At 39.9% G+C, this 19,216-nt stretch overlaps 2 protein-coding genes across 6 annotated transcripts in view; one reads left to right on the forward strand and one right to left on the reverse strand.

The window, feature by feature from the left end:
- Positions 1–2,610, forward strand: part of RNF11 (ring finger protein 11) — a 27,673-nt gene extending 25,063 nt beyond the window's left edge. Inside the window, exon 3 of the mRNA XM_085231275.1 lies at positions 416–2,610. Coding sequence (XP_085087401.1) covers positions 416–587 — 172 coding nt within the window. The 3' untranslated portion in view covers positions 588–2,610. The remainder of the gene's footprint in view (positions 1–415) is intronic.
- Positions 1,069–19,216, reverse strand: part of TTC39A (tetratricopeptide repeat domain 39A) — a 49,412-nt gene continuing 31,264 nt past the window's right edge. For all 5 annotated transcript variants that reach the window (XM_085231267.1, XM_085231268.1, XM_085231271.1 and 2 more), the window contains 6 exons: positions 18,814–18,905; positions 17,694–17,814; positions 16,021–16,132; positions 14,139–14,253; positions 13,309–13,425; positions 1,069–9,976 (listed from right to left, as the gene is read on the reverse strand). In XM_085231267.1, the coding sequence (XP_085087393.1) occupies positions 9,856–9,976; positions 13,309–13,425; positions 14,139–14,253; positions 16,021–16,132; positions 17,694–17,814; positions 18,814–18,905 (678 nt within the window). In that variant the 3' untranslated portion in view covers positions 1,069–9,855. The remainder of the gene's footprint in view (positions 9,977–13,308; positions 13,426–14,138; positions 14,254–16,020; positions 16,133–17,693; positions 17,815–18,813; positions 18,906–19,216) is intronic.

Consider the following 19,216-nt stretch of genomic DNA (forward strand, 5'->3'; position numbering starts at 1 on the left):
ACGCAGAAGCCTCTTTGTTCTATCCTTTGTTTTTCTGCTACAAATGAAATGTATTTTCCCTCATCTGTGTAATTTATGCCCTTTTATTTTCTTCTTCCCTTTATGGGAAAGTAATTCCATGCTGCTGCTTTCTCAACTTCATGACTCCCATCTCCTGTTTCTAGTTCTGTGCAGGATGCTGAGCTGTCCCAGCCCTGGCTGCAGGCTTCTTGCTAATGCTGCAGTCAGGGGCTTATAGTATGAAGAAAACACCAAGAAATCCAGTGCTGGGTGGAGCCAGCACTGATGTAACAGAGAAATCTTGCCGTATCTGTCAATAATAACAGAATTTTGTTTGAGATAGTCGTATCTGACAGATACTGCATTGCTTTTCATTTCCAGTGTGTTACCATCACCCTATTTCTTGTTTCCCCAGATGCGTCATTTGTATGATGGACTTTGTGTATGGGGACCCTATTCGATTTCTGCCGTGCATGCACATCTACCACCTGGACTGTATAGATGACTGGTTGATGAGATCCTTTACCTGTCCATCCTGCATGGAGCCAGTGGATGCAGCACTGCTTTCATCATACGAGACTAACTGAGCCAGGGTTTCTTCGTGAACCTTCAAGGAGACCATCCACTTCAATGGGTTTGATCCTTTTGTCATTCAGCCCAAAGAGCCAGAAATTAGGAATTAAGGTTATGCACAAAACATACATTTCCTAATGAATAAAAAATACTCCTGAATGGCTGCAAATATTGGGAAAAAAAGCATAGTATTTTAGAGACTATAGGAAAAAGTAGGTTGTTATTTTTAATGTAAAGCCTTGACCCACCATTGTCTTTAATGTTTGTTCTTACACCCACATATAGGAATTGTAAAGTGTTACAGCAACTGTAAATGTTTAAGCTGCGTGTATCCAATTTTATTAGCAGTAAGATAAGAGTATTTTTTTTCCTAAATAAAGTAACTTTTTTTTTTCTGATTCTTTTCACGAGTCCTGGCATTTGGGTCAAGGCTTTATTAAAATCTACATTTTATAACACTGGCACAAAGAAATAGTTTTAAGCTTGTTTGCACAGTTCTTTTTTTTTTTTTTTTTTCCCTCCATTGGAGATGGAATTCATTGCCTTAGGTCTTTTTAATAGTGTATTGTTATCGTTGGGCTGGCTCTATGCTTGAAAACCAGTTTATTTATAACCTGTTACAAGTGCTATATTTTGTTTGCAGTTAGGAATATGCAGACTTCGAAGTGATCTCTCCTAGCTTGTAAGCAAACTGAGATGCATTACCCCTTTTCTGCAAGTGATGTTGAATACGAAGATACAGAACAGGTCCTGCAACTGAAATTACGGTCTCATGGATTTTAGAACTCATTTCGGTTTGGACAAAACAAATCCTTTCATTTGGATGTCTACTTGAACTTGAACTTGATCAAGATAGAAGTGGACCAGAAGGACAATAAACAGTGAAGCTGCTGCAATTGGAAAAAAAAATTAGAACTAATATAGGGTTAGAAGCAATCACTTATTCTACCTTTTTTCTCCCTAAAAAATGGTTGTCTTGAATTGCAGCAAATGGATACTGCATCTCTTGTTCTTGTAGTTCTTAGGTTTCAGAAGTTAAGAATAAACATACTGTATCTCAGTCTCCTGTATTACATGTATCTGTTAAGCCCTGCTGCTGACACATCAGTCCACCAAGCAGACAAGAAATCTTACCAAGCAGAGAAAAAATATTTTGTTCTGCGCATAAAAATGCAGCGTTTATATGAATGCAGATTGTCATAGCAGCAATGAAGGGGGAGAATAGTACTGCTGTAGCCAGAGTGACACCATTAGCTCATTTCTGCAGCAAAATTATGTGCTTATTACAAGGTGGTCTTGCAAGATTGCAGCTGTAAGGAACTTTTATCCACTTAGCATGTTTTTTTTCTTTTTTTCTTTCTTAATGTACCCTGCAGTGACTTGTATGCATTCAACGCAGCGCTGATACATTGAGAAGTCTCAGTCTTGCAAAATGAGATGCAATCTCACGTTAACCACAACAAATCAGGGAATGTTCTTGATTGTTTTTCACATGCAGTTTGAGAACTTGTTCTATCAACTTGTGCTTAAAGACCCAAGTACTTTGACCTTGTCTATCGACCAGTTACAACTGTGCATGGCATGGATACTTTTTGAAGGGTTAGTCAGCAAAACGTAGAACCAACACATTGATTTATTATTCCTGTAGCTGGTAGCAACCTGCTCTCTTATTGAAGAATTCCAAGTTGCAGTTGGAAACAAAACAGTCTACAGTCCTACATTCACTCAAATTCTACAGATTTGCCTGGACACAATTTTATGCTTAACTCATACGTACCTACTTACTCGGAGCAAAATCGGGGCGGACAGACCTGAAGTTGTGCAATATTTTTCAGTGCAAAATAGTTGTTCCTTTTCATCATTCCATGTGTGTTCCTTTGCGTCCTCTTCTGGCTGGTTGGGGGTGTTTGTTCTTCATTTGGGGGGTTAGTAGTTCTTTGTTTTTTTCTTTTTTTTTTTTAATATAAAACAATGTCCACATTAAGTATTAGTTATTTTATCTTGTTAAAACTGGCAAATGAACAATTTTAAAAAGCATCATTGTCATGTTGGTATTAGTCTTTATTTATTACAAGCCTTGTTAAGGAAGACTTGAAAGAAATATGGAGTGAGTGGTACTGAGATGAATGTGTTTCTCGGTGCTTTGTATAGGTGAACTTTCCCACTGCTGTACTTACTGGCCTATGGGAAAAAAGTACTTTTATTACAGTACTTGGGGAATAACAAAAAGATCTGGAAGGGCTAAAACTAGAGTTGATTACACAACAAAATCCCAAAAAAGAAAAAGAGAAAAAAGTCAAATTTTAGTTTAAAAACAAATGTGTAAATAAAACAAATAAATCAAATGACTTTTCAAGTTTTTAGGTGCAATGCTGTTCTGGCTGATTTCTAATTCAAAGAAGCAATTCATCCAAATTCAATCTGACACAAGGTGTACACCGAGCCTCAGCTACAGCTCTGAGACCAGAACGGTGTCTCAGTTCCACCACCTGAGAGGTGAGGGCAGCGTTTACCTTCTGTCTCAAAGTGTCTCCCCTGAACTCCTTCCTCACAGTTCCATTCAGCACAGGGAGGCACAGAGGTGGAAGATCCATGCACCCCATCACCACCAGACACCGCAGCAGTGTGTCGTCCCAGTTATAGACTGAGAGCAGCCACAGCACCAGAGCAGGTGGGGATGAGGGCACTGCTGTTTCCAGCAGGGAAAGCATGAGGTGTATCTGCAGCTTATAGAGGGAAAGGGATTTTGTCTCATACAACAAAAGAAAGCAAAATTCCTGCCGAGGCAAAAGAAATGCAATGGCAAGTAACAGATACTTAGTTTTATAAAGACCTTTACGCTTAAAATACTTGCATGCTACTGGAATTATTATTTTAATCATTTTAAAGATGATCATCCTTACTACGTTCTGCCAGTTCATTTTGTAAATCTGAGAGGTAAACAGAAACATGTACATAAACCCAGAGGATTTCTTCAAGAAGAGCTGGAGGAGGAGGAAGGCTTTAACCACTGAGGGTTTTCAGAGTTCTGTCTCTCAGCTTCCCAGGGCTGAAGGCAATTGTATGCTTGGGAAGCTGACAGCTCTCCGTGCAGCACTGCAAGGGCATGCGCCCAGGCAGAGGGATTGTGAAATACCTGGACTTGAGTTGCCACAGCTTCAAGACTTCGCCATTTCCTGTTCTTGTGCAGTCGTGGTGAAAAGAAAACACTGCAGAGTCAGTTAAACAAAACTGAGATGGCTGAAACCAAACATAGCTGAGGTGCAATCCTGGGTTAGAAGGGACGTGCAAAGTGGCTGCTGGTCAGCTGGAAATACAGTGTGTCACAAACACCACGTTTTTGTTGGAAACATACAACTATTGGATAACCTACAAATGCATAAAGTCCATCCCACAGAGCACTTAATACCCAGAATAAAAGTTAGCTTCAAGGATTAAGTTCTCCTGTTACGTACGGTGTAACTTAGGACATTATTTATGCCTGTCCTCTGCAGATTTAAATCTATTCTTTGAAATTCTTCGTATGAAATGTCAAGTTTATACCTCCTTACAAAAGGAATTTCCAAATACAATCTGCAAAAGCATCTTCTAGATTTAAGCAGAATAAATGACCATGTTTGCATGCTGTCAGTCTGACTACTGCAGTACCTGCTCTGCATATCCACTTACAGCCATGTAAAGCTGCAGGAAGGAACCTGTATAAACGAAAACAGTATCACTGAGAACACCCGCCTGTGTTTCCAGCAGTACAAAGGTACGTGTTTTTAACCAGCAAAAGGAGATCAACCATGCTAGAACCAACCAAAACCCTGCAGTCCTTCTCCATCCTCAACTGGAAAAACAAAAACAAAAACACCTTAATAAAAATGTTCTTTGCAGCACCAAAACATCAAAGAATGTTTTTATTACAAATGAAAGCATTCCAACTGAGCACTTACTCTCGACAGAAGCAGGCTCTGCTCCAGCTCATGGGACACAGGTGCTGCCAGCCTGCCACCTTCCGCTGAAAGGCTCCACTTTTCCCTCATTCTGCAGCACAGAGCTGCTTTCTGGTGAGGTACAACCACTGCCTCCACACTGCCTCTTGTGTTCTGGGATGTCTCCCTGCAGAAGGCTGTATGTCACACACTCCCAAAGCCAGCAAGAAAGCTCCTCACCTCCCTGCGTTTTCCAAAGCATCACCTCAAAAGGTGTCCAAGCTTTTCCTTTGTGCCTCTCACGTGGTTATTTTATTTAATTTTTTTCAGTGTTGACGTTAATAGCTCAAATAGCTCCAATAACTTTTTTAAAAGCTTTGGCTACACGAAGTCTTCTGCAACTTACACATATAATACACTAACGCATACTGTGACATATATTTCTGTCAATCACGTACAGCACCAAGTGGTCAGGAAAAGCACAGCAAACACCAGCTCACCCCACAGCTGCACCCATGGCTCCATCACCACCAAGCACAGCTCCAGCAGCACAGCCCACCATCAACGCCATGCTGGTGCCAACGGCTCCTTACATCTGTGTGCCCTACACAGTGCTGGATGAGAGGTGAGCACTGCACAACGCTGCAGCTCAAAGGCTCACACTTGAGCCACCTGCCCCAGCAGAACCCCAAGTTCAGCTGCTGTATAGAAACCCAAACCAAAATTCTTCACAGTCCTGCATTTCCACTTTGTTCCTGGTAACCACCTTGCCCACTTCTGAACATTCAGCTGGAGATAACACTAGGATCAGAGATCTTCCGTCACAGAGTTTGCAATAGCAAAGGCAGATTTTGGCCCACAGATGGATGGCATTATTTCCCTGTTGACATCCAGGATGAACACAACCTCAGTGCCACAACGAGTATTGTTGTGCCTCAAGTCCAGGTATTTCACACACAAGGAGACCTGAGCTCTGCAACCATCCAGCTCAGGTCCAGCAGCAAACCCAGATTCCTGGTCACCAGGCACCGGAACAGAGCACAAAGTGCTGCTCTCAGACACACACAGGTGCTGGAGCTCTACACACCTTCCACACTCTCAATCACCAACACAGACCAACACAGCATTATTGCAAACACAGAAGCATCTGATAACTTCTGTACCAGCCCTCTGCAAAAGCAATTCCATGGAATGCATGCAGAAGCATACACACAGCAGCACAGCCGGACCCCAAACAGCCACAGCTGTGCTGTCTTTCTCAGCCCTGAGCTCTGCCCTCTGCTCCAACAGCAAATCAACACAAAGTCAGTCGAGGCAGCTCACAGACAGGCATTAAAACCAGTCTGTAGCAATGATACTCAAGCCAGCATTTCTGTAATAACCTCAATTATATCAACAGCAGTCAAAAAGACAGGGCCTAGCTACCTTATTTAAACCAGTAACTGTAACCATCACTGGCTCTCTTACAAGCACAGAATGTGAATGCAACATTCAATCATCTGTTTCTTCTAAAATCAGTAAATATTATGGCCTGTTTGATTCCGATGACTATTTGGATGAATTAGTAAGAAACAGACTTATGTAAAAGTGAGATGTGAAAAACAGACATTACTTTTCAGCCACAGACCTGAAAACGTTCTTCCAGTACTTGACTACCATGAGATAAATGTTTGCTTCTTTCTTTTTTTAAATTGAACAACCCCATAACAATGCACCGGGTGTTTGTGAGCGCTTTGTACTCTTTCTGTGTAGTAGTCAAGGAGAGCTAAGGCAAGTGGAATTCAGCACAGTGCGTAATTCTAAGCAAACGTGTTGCCTGTGTTCAGCCAGCAATGAAAGTAAGTAGGTCCAGAGATGACAAAAACCCAGAAAGTAATGGAAGGAAGCCCAGTCCTACAAAAACATTGTTGAATTTGGAGCAAACACTATGCAGATTTTTACCACAGCGCAACACAGATATTTATTAGCTCTGTTGCTTTTCATAAGAAACAGGGACTGGATTTAAAATAAAGTATTTGTCCTTTTCTTCTTCTTTTTTTTTTTCCCCAACACCTGAGCAAATCTAGCAAGCATCTTTTAAAGTATTTTATGATAACAAATCATTCAGTTAAAGAGCTTGCCGATACGTAGTCTGTATGTTATCTATCACAAAAGATTGTCTGCAGAACATAATGAGTAAAGAAGTGAGTTCACTTCCAGCCCGTCCAGCTTTTCCAATCTTGTTCATCAGTGACGTTTCCAACCATTAACCATTTTCCTGTAGAGCAGTAAACAGCGTGACTCACCTCTTTATCTGCTCCTCTTCCTCCCAGAGGGGGAACTGCGTAGAACACATTGTTTCACCATTTCACACACACACGCACTCTGCTGTGCTTTTTGCTACAGCAGCAAAGTGATGCATCTTGCAGGTGGAGCAGGAGGCTCAGAGAGCTGTGTTTAAGCTCTTGGGATTGCCCTTAGCTTTCTGAGCTGTCCCCTGGGGAAGAATGGTTTCACAAAGGAGCGTTATTCTTACTGCAGCTGCTTCTGTTGGGCCAGAGGTAGGCAAGCTGTCACTCCATCATCCTCAAGCTACCTTGGATCCAGGCCATAGAACAACAAAAAATATTAAGGCACTGAACTTAATACAGAATGCAATGCCAAAAATCAGTGTGAAATGGGAGGAAATATTTGATACAATCCTATGTTTTATAAAAGGCAAAGTTTCAAATGCTGTGTAAAGAAAAGCACTGCTAGAATAGGGCAGTTGTTAATAATCCATGATGCATTAATCGCAGATCATAACAGAACTCTGCATCAGTAACAAATTCGAGCATGCTCCTATGTACTTAGTATTACTGAGCTTCTGCTTTCTGCTGTGAGAGTTAGTTTCTGTCTGGTTGGCCTCTCTGGCTTTGCCGAAGATTCAGAGTTCAACCCAGCACTTGGCTAAAGCTTATCACACAGAGCACTTCTGAGTGCTAGACAGACTTTGAACACAGAACTGCTTCTGCAAATGAGGCCTTTACTCTATCCATCTGAAAGGAATACTTCACGCTTCCTGAATCTTGGGCCATACTGAAAATCCTTGACTTGTGATCCCACTGTGATATCCACTATTTTCTTGCAGGTGAACACAGCTTGAGTCTGTTTGAGGACTTCTCACACCAACGGTGCTTTCCCTAATCCATTGCACTTGGAGCTCCAGACTGATAAAGCAACAAACAGTTCTGGAGACCTCCTTCAGAAGAATGCAGCAGTTTCAGAAGCAATGGGAAGGTTATCCAGCCTGACAGGCAATCCCAGATACCAATGGCGTTTGTGCTCAACCAAAGATGACTATGAAAACCTTGGGATTTTCATTGTGGCAAAGAATCAGGGGAGCTGAGTGTGCATTGCACAGCGTGTCCTTCGTGCGACGCATTGAAGAGCATGGGCAAAACTCAGCTGTGGGTAAAATTTCCAAAGGGCATTACAGTGGCCTTGAGAGATGAATCTAAGGTTGTAAGAACTGTTCACTTTCTGCACAGTACAAATGATGCTGATTTTCATGACATTGCTTGCTCAGAAGAAGCTGAGACTGCCAAAATATTTCAGAAGGACACAACTGGAAGAAGAGGCGTTATATGCGTGAAATAGAACAAGAATCTTTTTTATTCTATACAAAGAATGACTGAGTTTTTACACTTAAATTTTGATGTGCAATATGTAAATAGCGTTAACTGTTCATACTGAGTTGTATCTGAATTGAGAAATTTACCTGAACTGAATTTATACGAGAAAATCACTTTAAAAAATGAATTTTTCATCTATAATTTTAACTGGAGAAGACTTTTATAAAGGATGTCTATTTTTAATACAATGCAAGTTCTCAGTGCTGAGGAACAGGTGGTTCTGTCTCCCTGCATATTAATTTGCATTATAAAACAATGACATTTCCTTAGGAGAGGTAAAAGCAGAGCTATAAACTGTCAATCTTCTCTTTTGCTAGGAACAATCACTTTAGCAAGAATATTCACCATGAGGTACTTCTATATGAATCTCCCTGACAAGCATCTCCATTGGAGAAAAAGGGCCATCAGAAAACCTCCCATCTCCACACATCAGAACGGGTTACTGGGAAGAATCTCTCTCAAAAGGGAGGTAGAAGTGTGTCCTCAATAAACACAGGTGTACAAGCACGGAGCTGGCTTGGAGAACATTAAGTACTGTGAAAATGTGTTACCTCCGACTGCAGCAGTTCTGCAGAAAAGCAGCAGTGATAGGGCAGACAGCATCAGAATGGAGCTATAGCCCTTTGCTCTGTTCTCAGCACACCTCTTTCCTCACGATTCTCAAAAAACATCAAGAAAAAGCAAAAAGGAAAATTGCTCTCTTTTATGAAGGGCAGAGCACTGTGCCAGAAGAGCCTGCTCCAACTTGAGCTCCTTACCACAGGAAACATTGCCATGCATCTCTTCAAACATAGGCATCTCAAGCAGGCAAACCCATCAACAACCACTGTAAGGAGGATGTGACTGTCACAGTGACTGCACACTGCTCTGCAGCCAGTGGAATATTGCTGTTTCTTAAGTGACCTTCAAGGACTTGTGCTTTAAATACAATAAAAACTTTAAATTACATTTGTTCTGATGACAGAACTGTTTCATAAAGTCCACCCATTCTTTAACTTTTCAAAGCAGTGATGCAGCTTTATCTTGCCACCATCTTTTTCTCCACCCTCAACCCCCCATAAATCATTCAGCCACGACAAGCAGCAGACTTGACATGAAGACAAGACTGAAGAAAATCAAGGAACTTGCATGGCTTTTTTCCACCACTAAGTTTCTTATAGCAGCAAAAAAGTAACCACTAAAAGCTACAGAAAAGACATTCTATGCATAACTGAAAATGCCCAGAATTCAGAGCTCCTCCTTGCTGTGCTGCTTGTGCACTGTTCTCACACCATTTCAAGTAAGCAAATATTTGGAAAAAGCAATGCTTTGTTCTCAACTAGCTAGCAATATGAATCCAGATGAGTGCTTAAAGCCAACTGATTAATTCTGTGAACCCCGAAAGGTGTAGGGTTTTTCCAGTTGTTGCACTTGGTGTTGTATCCTGCTTAGCAGATGTTGCAAACACAAGCAAGAAAAGGCACACGATTGAGAGGAGAGCTACACAAATGTAAGTGTTTGAAAAGCGACTGTTGGAAAAACAAATGTTTTATGCATTATGGTTGGTTTGAGAGTTTTTGCCCTGTTATTACATTAATGTTTTATGTATCATCTCTAAAATTTAGAATGACTTGATTTCTCACTGACTTGAAAGAGAAGGAAAAATAATTCTGAAGTGTCAGTAATTGTCTGCACCAATGTCTGCCACAAACAGGACATCAAAGAAGGGAAAGTTACGACACCGCCGAGGCTCCGGAGTGCATTCCATTTTCTGGGGTGGATTTGGCTTGATGCAGGGCAGCTTGAATTCTGAAATGTGTTCTTGTTTCCATGGAGTAATTCTTGTAGTTTTGTCTAAAACAAAAGCAGATCAACTCTGATGAATATATATATTTTTAAACATTTTCAAGTTATCTTTACATTACTGCTCTAAGCAAAACAATTGTAGACAGCAGAACATCTTCCTTCATAAGCTCTTTTGTTGCTTACTGTAAAATACATGGCATGTGCTCCTAGCCAGACAATGCAGCTCTTTGTTCTTTATTTGTAGTTCTACTGTCTGGCAATTACCAGAAAATACAGCTTAATAAGAACTGGATTTGTTCTGCTCAATAAAAATATTTGAAAACATTAAATATACATAACATCTACTTAGTTTACATTCAGAAATTAGGTTTTTTTTAGTCGTCCCAAAGTACAACTGACAAATTTGAACAGATTTTTTTAAAAGTTGTTTGCAACTTACTTGCCAAATCACAATAAAATAAATAGATTAGAACTAACACGCAGGGAGAAAAAGCTATATCTTCCAAAGACACAGAGATGGGCTGATGCTCAGCCTTGAAGCAACTCTAGATGTTGTTCAGGAGAAGACCTGAAGCCTACTGTGAGGTGGTATTTACACCTTCCCCTGTGCTGCCTACAAAGCACTCTTAAGGACAGATAGACTTTGGACTCATCTTGGTTCAGCAGTCATATTTTATGGAGGTAGAGGGGAAAAAAGGAAAAAGAAAAAAAGAAAAAAAAAAAGAGAAGCTTTCCTGAGCCCTCCTCATCTGAGGGAAGTGCCCCATCACCACCTTACAACAGATGAGGACTGTGTGTGTAGGAAACAAAGCCAGGCACTTTGCTGCCCTAGAAGCTTGGAAAGTGGCTACACACGAGAGTTCGTATCTGCTTTCGAAGAGCAATTTGCCTGCCCAGAGGAAGACTGGCAGGACTTCCCCCCACAAACATCCAGCAGCCGATTCAGCAGTGCCTGCTGTCTCCTGTGAGTAAGTCACATCCTGAAGAGCCATAGACACATTAGAAGAATCTGTATTTTCATGGAAAAAAAACATAGAAAATGCAGATCCTACTTAGGAATTAGCATTTCAGCTCTTGCAGGATGGATACAGAATCCAAATACCAAGGAGGATAAGAAAATTAGCAGGGTAATTTTCTTTTAGCAGATATTTGTCATCTTTACAGAAACGTCACATCACATATTAAACAATCTGTATAATCTTAAAAACACTTCAGCTCAAAATTCATAATTCAAATGAAGCGTGGAGGCAAGCATCTGCCACTACAGCAGCCTCTCAGCAAATACAAGGCACTCCTTGCCCGTCCCATCCCCACTTATAATTTTATGTATGCAGCACTCAAGGGGCTGACTGAGAGAGGAAATGAACGGGTTGTGCTGTGTGCTGATCTGAAAGACTCGAGTTTCTACCAAAAATTAGCTAGATTTTGTCACGCAGATATTAAAGAATGCCTCTTGTATTTCTCATCAGCAGGCTGATATTGTTGCTTGTAGCTTGTGGTAATACAAATATAAATATTTCCATGCATGATCAAGCCAAAACTGCTTATCATCTCATTTCACTCTTTCTCCTAGAGTTGAAACATTTAAGTCAGCAGCAGTATGGTGATTTAGGTCAAGCAAATCAAGCGTCACACACAAGCAGAGCACTCACTTCCACTCCTGCCAACAGTGAACACGGTTTTGCAATTCTGAAACGCACCACAGACAACGCATTCTCCCTCTAGTGGCTGGAAAGACATTCAGCATTTTTAGCTGAGGGCTCATTAAACATTTGTGTATGTTCTGAATTGGGGATGTAACAGCTACAGGCAGTAACTGAGCGCCTGCATGGGGTCACTGTCCCAGAGGTGTTGGAGAACTGTGGGGATGTGGCACTGAGGGACCTGGCCAGTGGGCTTGCTGGGGTGAGCTGGGTTTGGACTTGGTGATCTTGGAGGTCTTTTCCAACCTCAATGACTCTAAGATTCTAAGACCTTCTTTTTTTCTTACTGTTACAGTTTCCGTGAGTTGGGTGCCACAAGCTGAGTATTAGCTTTTCACACACAAGTTTTTAAAAGCTGTGTTTCTGCTGAGCCCTTCTGTAAGCCAAACACCTCCCCTTGAGGAGACTGTGACCTGAGCCACACAAGCTGTCAGGTGAAAGGGAGAAAGGCTGAGTGGGAACTGACAGCAGTACTGGACAGAACGAGAAGTCCTGTAATGTTAATTTCTGGACCTCTTTTTAAGATTTGAATAATCTGTATTCAAATATGGCTTGAGGCGAGGTGCATTTTGAGGAACATGAAACTGACTAAAACAATTTCCATTGCGTTTTACGAACAGAATTTTAGCTGCCCTTACTGTTTTCCATGAGTCTACAGAGAACCAGGCTCACAGGCACAGGGGATTAAAGATTGCAGTATTGTAATTTCTGTGTTGACAGACTTTTGGCATCGCCTTCAGCAGGCTAATTTACCACTCTTAGTGGACTGACTTGGATAAGAGATCGACACGAAACATCCCTCAACTTCTTTGGAAGATGGGGCCAGAGATCAGCTTTGCAGCTGCACACCTGCAGCAGAGGCTGGCGTGACTGTGCTTGGAAATGTGCAGACATCTGGACTCATTCAGCATCCAGGCAGAGAGAGGTGAACTGCCCTGCTGCAAGATGCCTGAAGGAGACCAGGGTTGTTTGGTTTGGAATGTCTTTTTTTTTTTTTTTTTTTTTCCTCCTCCTTTCTTTTTCTTTCTTTTCCCAAGATAGAAATTTTGGCTCAGCAAAGCATCGAAGACTGGGACAGAGGCAAAACTAGATTTGTTAGGTTTATAACCAAGAACGTACAAGATCAAGTCCAACAATTCCTGATAAACCTGCTTTGATAGAAAAATCAATCACAACAAATGTAGCAACAGCGGGTGTTTCAGCTGCCTCAGATGCAGATGAAAATGCAAAGATACTAAATGCACACTGAAACATTTTCTTAAATGTATTTCATCAAGGAAAAAGACCAGCACTGCTAGCATCAATCTGAATAATATTTTTTCAGTCCTAACGCAGAGCTGTGATTTCATTTAATACAACTTTTATGAATAAGTAAATACATTACAAAGAAAATTACACCTTGTTACACATGGTGTATTTCTTATGGAAGCCCCTGACATTCACATTAACATCCTTGAAATTATTTTTGCTCTTATCAGAATGGATGGGTAACTCACAGACTGAACTATCAGATACTGTCTCAGGTACTCTCTACTACCTGAGAAGGTCCCCACCAAACCTAGGGCACGTGTGCTTCCACTGAATAAACAGAAGTTTCTATAGTATTAACATTTCTGCTTCCTACTCATCAGTAACACACCACACTGACCCACCAGAACAGGCTTTTAACTTGCTTACTTTGCTTTTTCTAGTAGTTTTATTGCTTCTTCTCTTCTGTCCTGGTCCAGATACAGCAATGCAAGCTCCAGCAAGGCATTTGGAATTAGATAATGGTCGTATTTTATCTTCTTCTCACTGCATAGGAAAAGAAATAGCCTCAAGATCTTGAAATGATTTATTGTTTCATTCATTTAACGGCTCCAAGCGAAAATAAATAGGAGATTATCTAGGATCAGGAGGAGCAATCAATCTTTATTACAACATTTGTTGTGTTCTCTGTCCAATGCTACCTTCTAGGTTATTGAACGGTGTACTTTACCATAACCATCATACAAAATAACATGTGTTATTTCCTGGGATTAAACATTATTAAACATTATTAAATACCAATATTAAACAATATTGGTATTTATTATAGGGGAAATTTTAAAAAAGGTGATAATATAAGCACTGTGTGAACTGAGAAAAAGAGATCCCATTCACAATGTACAGGAGTTCCAAATACAATCATGCTGCAAATCATCTCTGGAAACTGCTTGGTTCTTTAGGCATAACTTTTTTGTGATTGCTAAGAGGAAAGGGAGGAAAAAACAGTGGTGTCACAAAAATTGTATGCGTGTTTAGTTCCCAAAGAGGAGAAAGTATCAGTAAAAAGTGCAGAATTGAAATTCTTCCTCATTATATGGCTAACAACACCAGCAATTAAAACTGTGATCCCCTGGGTATTGAAACACGTGAAATAAACACTAAAGATTCTGTAATCCTCTCTGTATCAAGGTGGCACCTGCTCTTACTTGAAATGAACAGGTACTGAGAAATTCAAGAGCGTGCCAGGTATGACAACTTACTTTAAGTAGATGTAATTAAAATGGCCTTCTGCCTCTGAGATCTTGCCCAAATGCTTGAGGCATAAACCCTTTAACAGTTTTATCACACACTGGTCATCTGCTAGCAGTTCTGTAGCTGCAAGATGAAGTAAATGACATTTTAGAACACATTTTAGAGCAGTACAGACTTACTTGTGTAAAAGTTTTCCTGTACGTAAGAAAGTATTATAAAATCTATTTATTGGAACACAGGACAGAAGAAACTAATTGACCCATTAAGTTCATTCAGGGTAGTTTCCTGCTATCACAATTTGTATCATGAAATATCAGCTAGCAAGAAATTTGAGTAATACGTATCGCACTGCACCTTGTGCTGAATTTCATCCTGTTTCTATTACTGTGATCCTTTATCCAGTTCTTCCTCTGTCACCCCAGTTGACAAAATGCTGACACATTTTGCATGAAACTGTTGCACCCCTTAAGACTACGCCAATTTCAATGATTCTGTTCACATGGATGTATCTCCTCTACTTATAATACAACCTTCAAACTGTCCCCAGTTGCATTAAAAAAAACATTTAGGGACTGATCCTAGACTCAACTGCGTACAACACCTAGAAATGCAGATCTGAATTTCCACTAACAGAATTATTTCCATATCTTATCCATGTAATACTGTCATGAGCACATTCGCAAGTTGAAGATTTTACAGTGGTAGATTCTTGAATTAGGAATCCAGAAATAAGAAAGAAAATATTTGAAAAGGCTGTAGTTTAGCCTCAAATGCCATCAGGAAAGCTCCAGGGAAGTATGATGCCTGGAAACAGCAAATTATTATTTGTAACAAGTACAGTTTACATTCTTGATATGTTTACAATATATTGCCCTTTTCAATTATACGTCCTCATGGCATTTTACAGATGTCAATCAGCCTCCACAAATCCCTGCAAAGTCAGCTTTATTCACTATTTACCAATTAGGAAAAAAGAAATTATTCACTTATCCGAAATAATGTTGCAAAATGTGTGATGAGGTGAGACAGACAAATTGCTTTCAATAAGATATCACTTTCATGAGAAATATTTTTCTGTCCTCAAATAATTAAGGAGACAGCTTTAGCCATTCTGTAAAGCAACACTTTCTGAAAGAGTACTTGTATAACAATGCACCAAGGTCCTAGAAAAGACTGCAATGCAGTGACTTAACCCATATTCCATTGTAAGGGTGGGCCAAATCCTTTTACAGGAAATACATAAGATCAAATAATTTATGTAAGGGGAAACTATGAGAAAAGCTGTGGCTGCAATTCCATAGGTTGGAATAGTTGGGAAATACTGGCAAGAAATAAATAGGTAACTGAGTGACAAAAGATGTGGTAGCAGAGTCTGTTCCAGTTCAGTATTATCTCCTTTCTTACGTTCCTTTATTGTGCAAAGAAAGCCCATCCCTCATGTCCCAGCTTCTGACACACGAATAACATTCAGCCCTCCAAGGTCACGCTGTAAGCTGACAGCACTTTTGGAACCAAAGACAGACACTCATCTCTTTGTATTTATCCTTCAAAACTGAAATACTGAATCTAAGAACAATAAACCTTAATGATCTCAGTAATCAAGTCAGTTCACACACTGATTTTGATCTAGCAAAATAAACAGTCCTTCAATATGTCATAAACTATTCCTAATATACATCTGTGGATGGAACATAGCTTGCTAGTATTATCAGTTACTGCTATGACAAAAGAGGAAATTTACTCCTGTCTGCATTAACAGTTCATGGTTTCATAACCTGCCTTCCTCATACAATCAGATTAACTTTACTAACAAGTGTCTCTCCTTATTCACAGATAATATCTTTAGCTATTGCAGTGTAAAATACCTGTTTAAACCGTATCACTGATTACCTGAACTTCTTGCCAATGCTTCTTCTGCTTCAATTAAAGTCTCTAACATGCCTTCTGTTAAATTGGGACATTGTCCAATTACAGCATAGCCATTCCAAATATACATCATCTCCTAGGATCAGGGAGAGAAGACAGCATTGTTAATGACATCACTGGATAAATAGAGCTATCAATTACTTCTGTTATCTCTGTATTGTGAAAAAGTTACAGATTCCATAATCAAAATCTCAGTTTGTCATAACATACTGTCATTGCAAATGAAAAATTCTACTGGTTTTCAGAGCAGACCAGTCGTGGAAAACAACTAAAGAGCCATTGACTGTACTCAATGCCAAGGAATATTACAGAACTACTCAAACTATACTTCTCTAGGCTAAATAACTGAGGTTAAGACTTTCTCCTTTAGCAAGTCCTTTGACAACCTAAAGAAAAATTCTAGAAATGGGATTCTGCACCCTATTCCACACCCTCAGCAGACTTTTAACTGTTCAGCTGTGACATCTGCTGCCTCAGATATGCAACTGCAGCAGAAACAAAGACTGCTGTGTTCCCACAAGGACACCCAAGAAAAGCCTCTAGTACAGAACTGTTTTGCTAAAATCCCATTAGAACAGCCCAAACAAAACCCAGGTGCATACAGTTCTTCACAATCTCTGAAACCTGAAAGACAAACCAACGTCACCTATTTATTTCCTCTCATCTCAGTCTTATGACTTGGTGGAAAGTGGCCTCTAGTGAATACCCACACTGTGCTGTAACTTATCTTCAGGAGACTGCATTTCTTCAGGAAGCACTGTGTCACACACCCAGCTGGTGGGCTGAGAAATGATTACTCACTGGTGTCTCCAAGAGGCTCTCCCTGCTCAGGCATACTCTTAAAGTGTATTTACTAATTATTCATCTTTTTTCTCAAATAAAGCAGCATAGAGCACTGAAAATGGCAACTCCTGAGCACTTGGCAAATCTTTTCTGTTCTTTTTATGTTTTATGTTCTTTTATTTGGTATTTACAGAGAGATTTTATAACTACTGTATGAAAGGCAATGGGTGGAGCCTTATGCATCCTACCTGGCCAAGGGGAACTGGGCAACACTACAAAAAACACCAAAGAAACCACCACCATAAACAACTAACAATGCAGAGCAGCTCCCTGGAGCTGATACAGACACATATCCATGCTTCATCCCATCACTGAGGTGCTCTGGAGGCACCACAATGCAAACGCTCAGGGGCACATTAAATAGATGCTTACATGGAGTGCCCAGTTCCTGCATTGTTTTCTTCATTTTTTCCTCACTTAAAGTCTTCTTTTAATAGTGTCAGTAAATGACACGTGACAGAAGAAACCCAGGGCAAAGTTCCTCAAAAGGTAATTAAAAGAAAGCTGTTAGGAGCATGTTAGTCTATAGCTGGAATAATGAGTTACACATGCAACACATTTACGTGTCACAAACAACTGGCTCAGTTCCTTGTGGCTGCTGCCTGCCCCAGTTTTACAGCATTCCTTGCATTCATTTGGCTTTGTTTTGGGAACATTCCAGCCTCCTGCAGAGGTTTTACCTTAGAAACATGGAAAGATACTATTCCTATTACCCTGGTTTTCCTTCCATTAAAAAAAAAAAAAAAAAAAAAAAGTGTAACAAGGAGTTGGGGGAGGAAAGGTTTCTAGCTTACCAAAGGTGGAACAGGTAAAGGAACGGGGTTTGAAGAAAGATACCGTCTAGCTTTCCGAATGGCAAACTTTTCTGTAGGCAGTGATTTCCCTGCGATTTTCAGTTTCAAGCTGGGAACAATTCTGGAAGTTTAAAAGAAAATGTATGGGATTTTTCCTTCAGGAACATCTAGGATAATGGCATTCAGATTTAAAAATAAATAAGTGAAGTTAAAGAACTTACAAAAGATGTTACATACTGAGCTATTGTTTTCTCTGGGGAAGCAGAGCAGTACGTATTCACAAAAGCTGTTTATGCAGGGCGTGCATATATATCTTTGGGCTTCCATTTTAATCAAGCAGCAGAAAGGACTCTTCCCCATCCAAAAAAATTAGATGATGATGTGCCTAACTTATAAAGGGACCATTTCACAGAGTGAGAAAGAGGCAAGCTGGCTCTTGCTTTCCCAAACTGATTCCCTTTGCAATGGATCCCAATGAAAACCAATAAAAACTGCCTGTAATGATTATTTACGATATGGAACATCTGAGAAGAATCAATATATTGTGAGCACATTAAATAACACTATTTTTTAAACTTTACAGAAATAGACTCCAAAAACAAAGTTGTTGGTTTTGTTTGGCCCAGCAACAGTTAGGCTTTTTTGTGCTTAATCATTACAACTAGATTAGGATCCTGTATCAATAAGGAAAGTATCCACTTACATATGTAACTATTTTATATTTCCTTCAGACTCAAAATCTCAAAATCAAATTGTCTCCATTAACTGCTAGGCATCCATTTTGTAGCATAATCCATTGAAGACTTTCTGATCTTACATGCCACTTTGATTAAGGAAACAACTAAAAAGAACGTGAATGCTACATGCAAATACAGCAGCCACTGTATGGCTGATAAAACTAACATCTTGTCTCTAAAGCACTCCCAGACCAGCAGAAATCTGCTGTCTCCATTCAAGGTCTCCTTTAGTCTGAAGGTAAAGTTTCATTCTGCAATTTCTTACCAATTCCAATGTTCTTTGTGCAGATCTTCCAAACTGCATTATGAATAATTCTGCCTCTCTTCCCCAAGCACTGGGATTTGATAGAAAACTCTTGTAATTGGTAGTTAGCAAATTTTACCTAAATAATTCAACTTCGTTGTCTCCAAAAGGACTGCAGTCATCTGGTCCAAACATGCTGAGATAAGCAGCTTTCATGTAAATATAGGTAGCCTGCAAATGCAATCAAGGATATCTGTACAGGAAAATGAATCTACAGCATCACCACTATTGATGCAAAGAACAAAACAGCAACAAAGAGGAAGAAGGTGCTGCTTTTGCTCACAAAGAGAAGTAATCTTAAAAATTTTAAGCAGGAGGTAAGTATTTTAGAAAGTAAATTTTTTTTTTTCTGCTAATTATGCACGTCTTTGTTTTCTTCAGATCAGCTTATGTTTGCATTCCATGAACAAGTGTACAATTGAATATAATGCTCGTGTTAATTTTTTATTACTCTCAAAAATACACACTTAAGAAAATGTCAT

Source organism: Meleagris gallopavo, chromosome 10 (genome assembly GCF_905368555.1).
Source record: "Meleagris gallopavo chromosome 10, MGAL_WU_HG_1.1, whole genome shotgun sequence".
Lineage (NCBI taxonomy): Eukaryota > Metazoa > Chordata > Aves > Galliformes > Phasianidae > Meleagris > Meleagris gallopavo.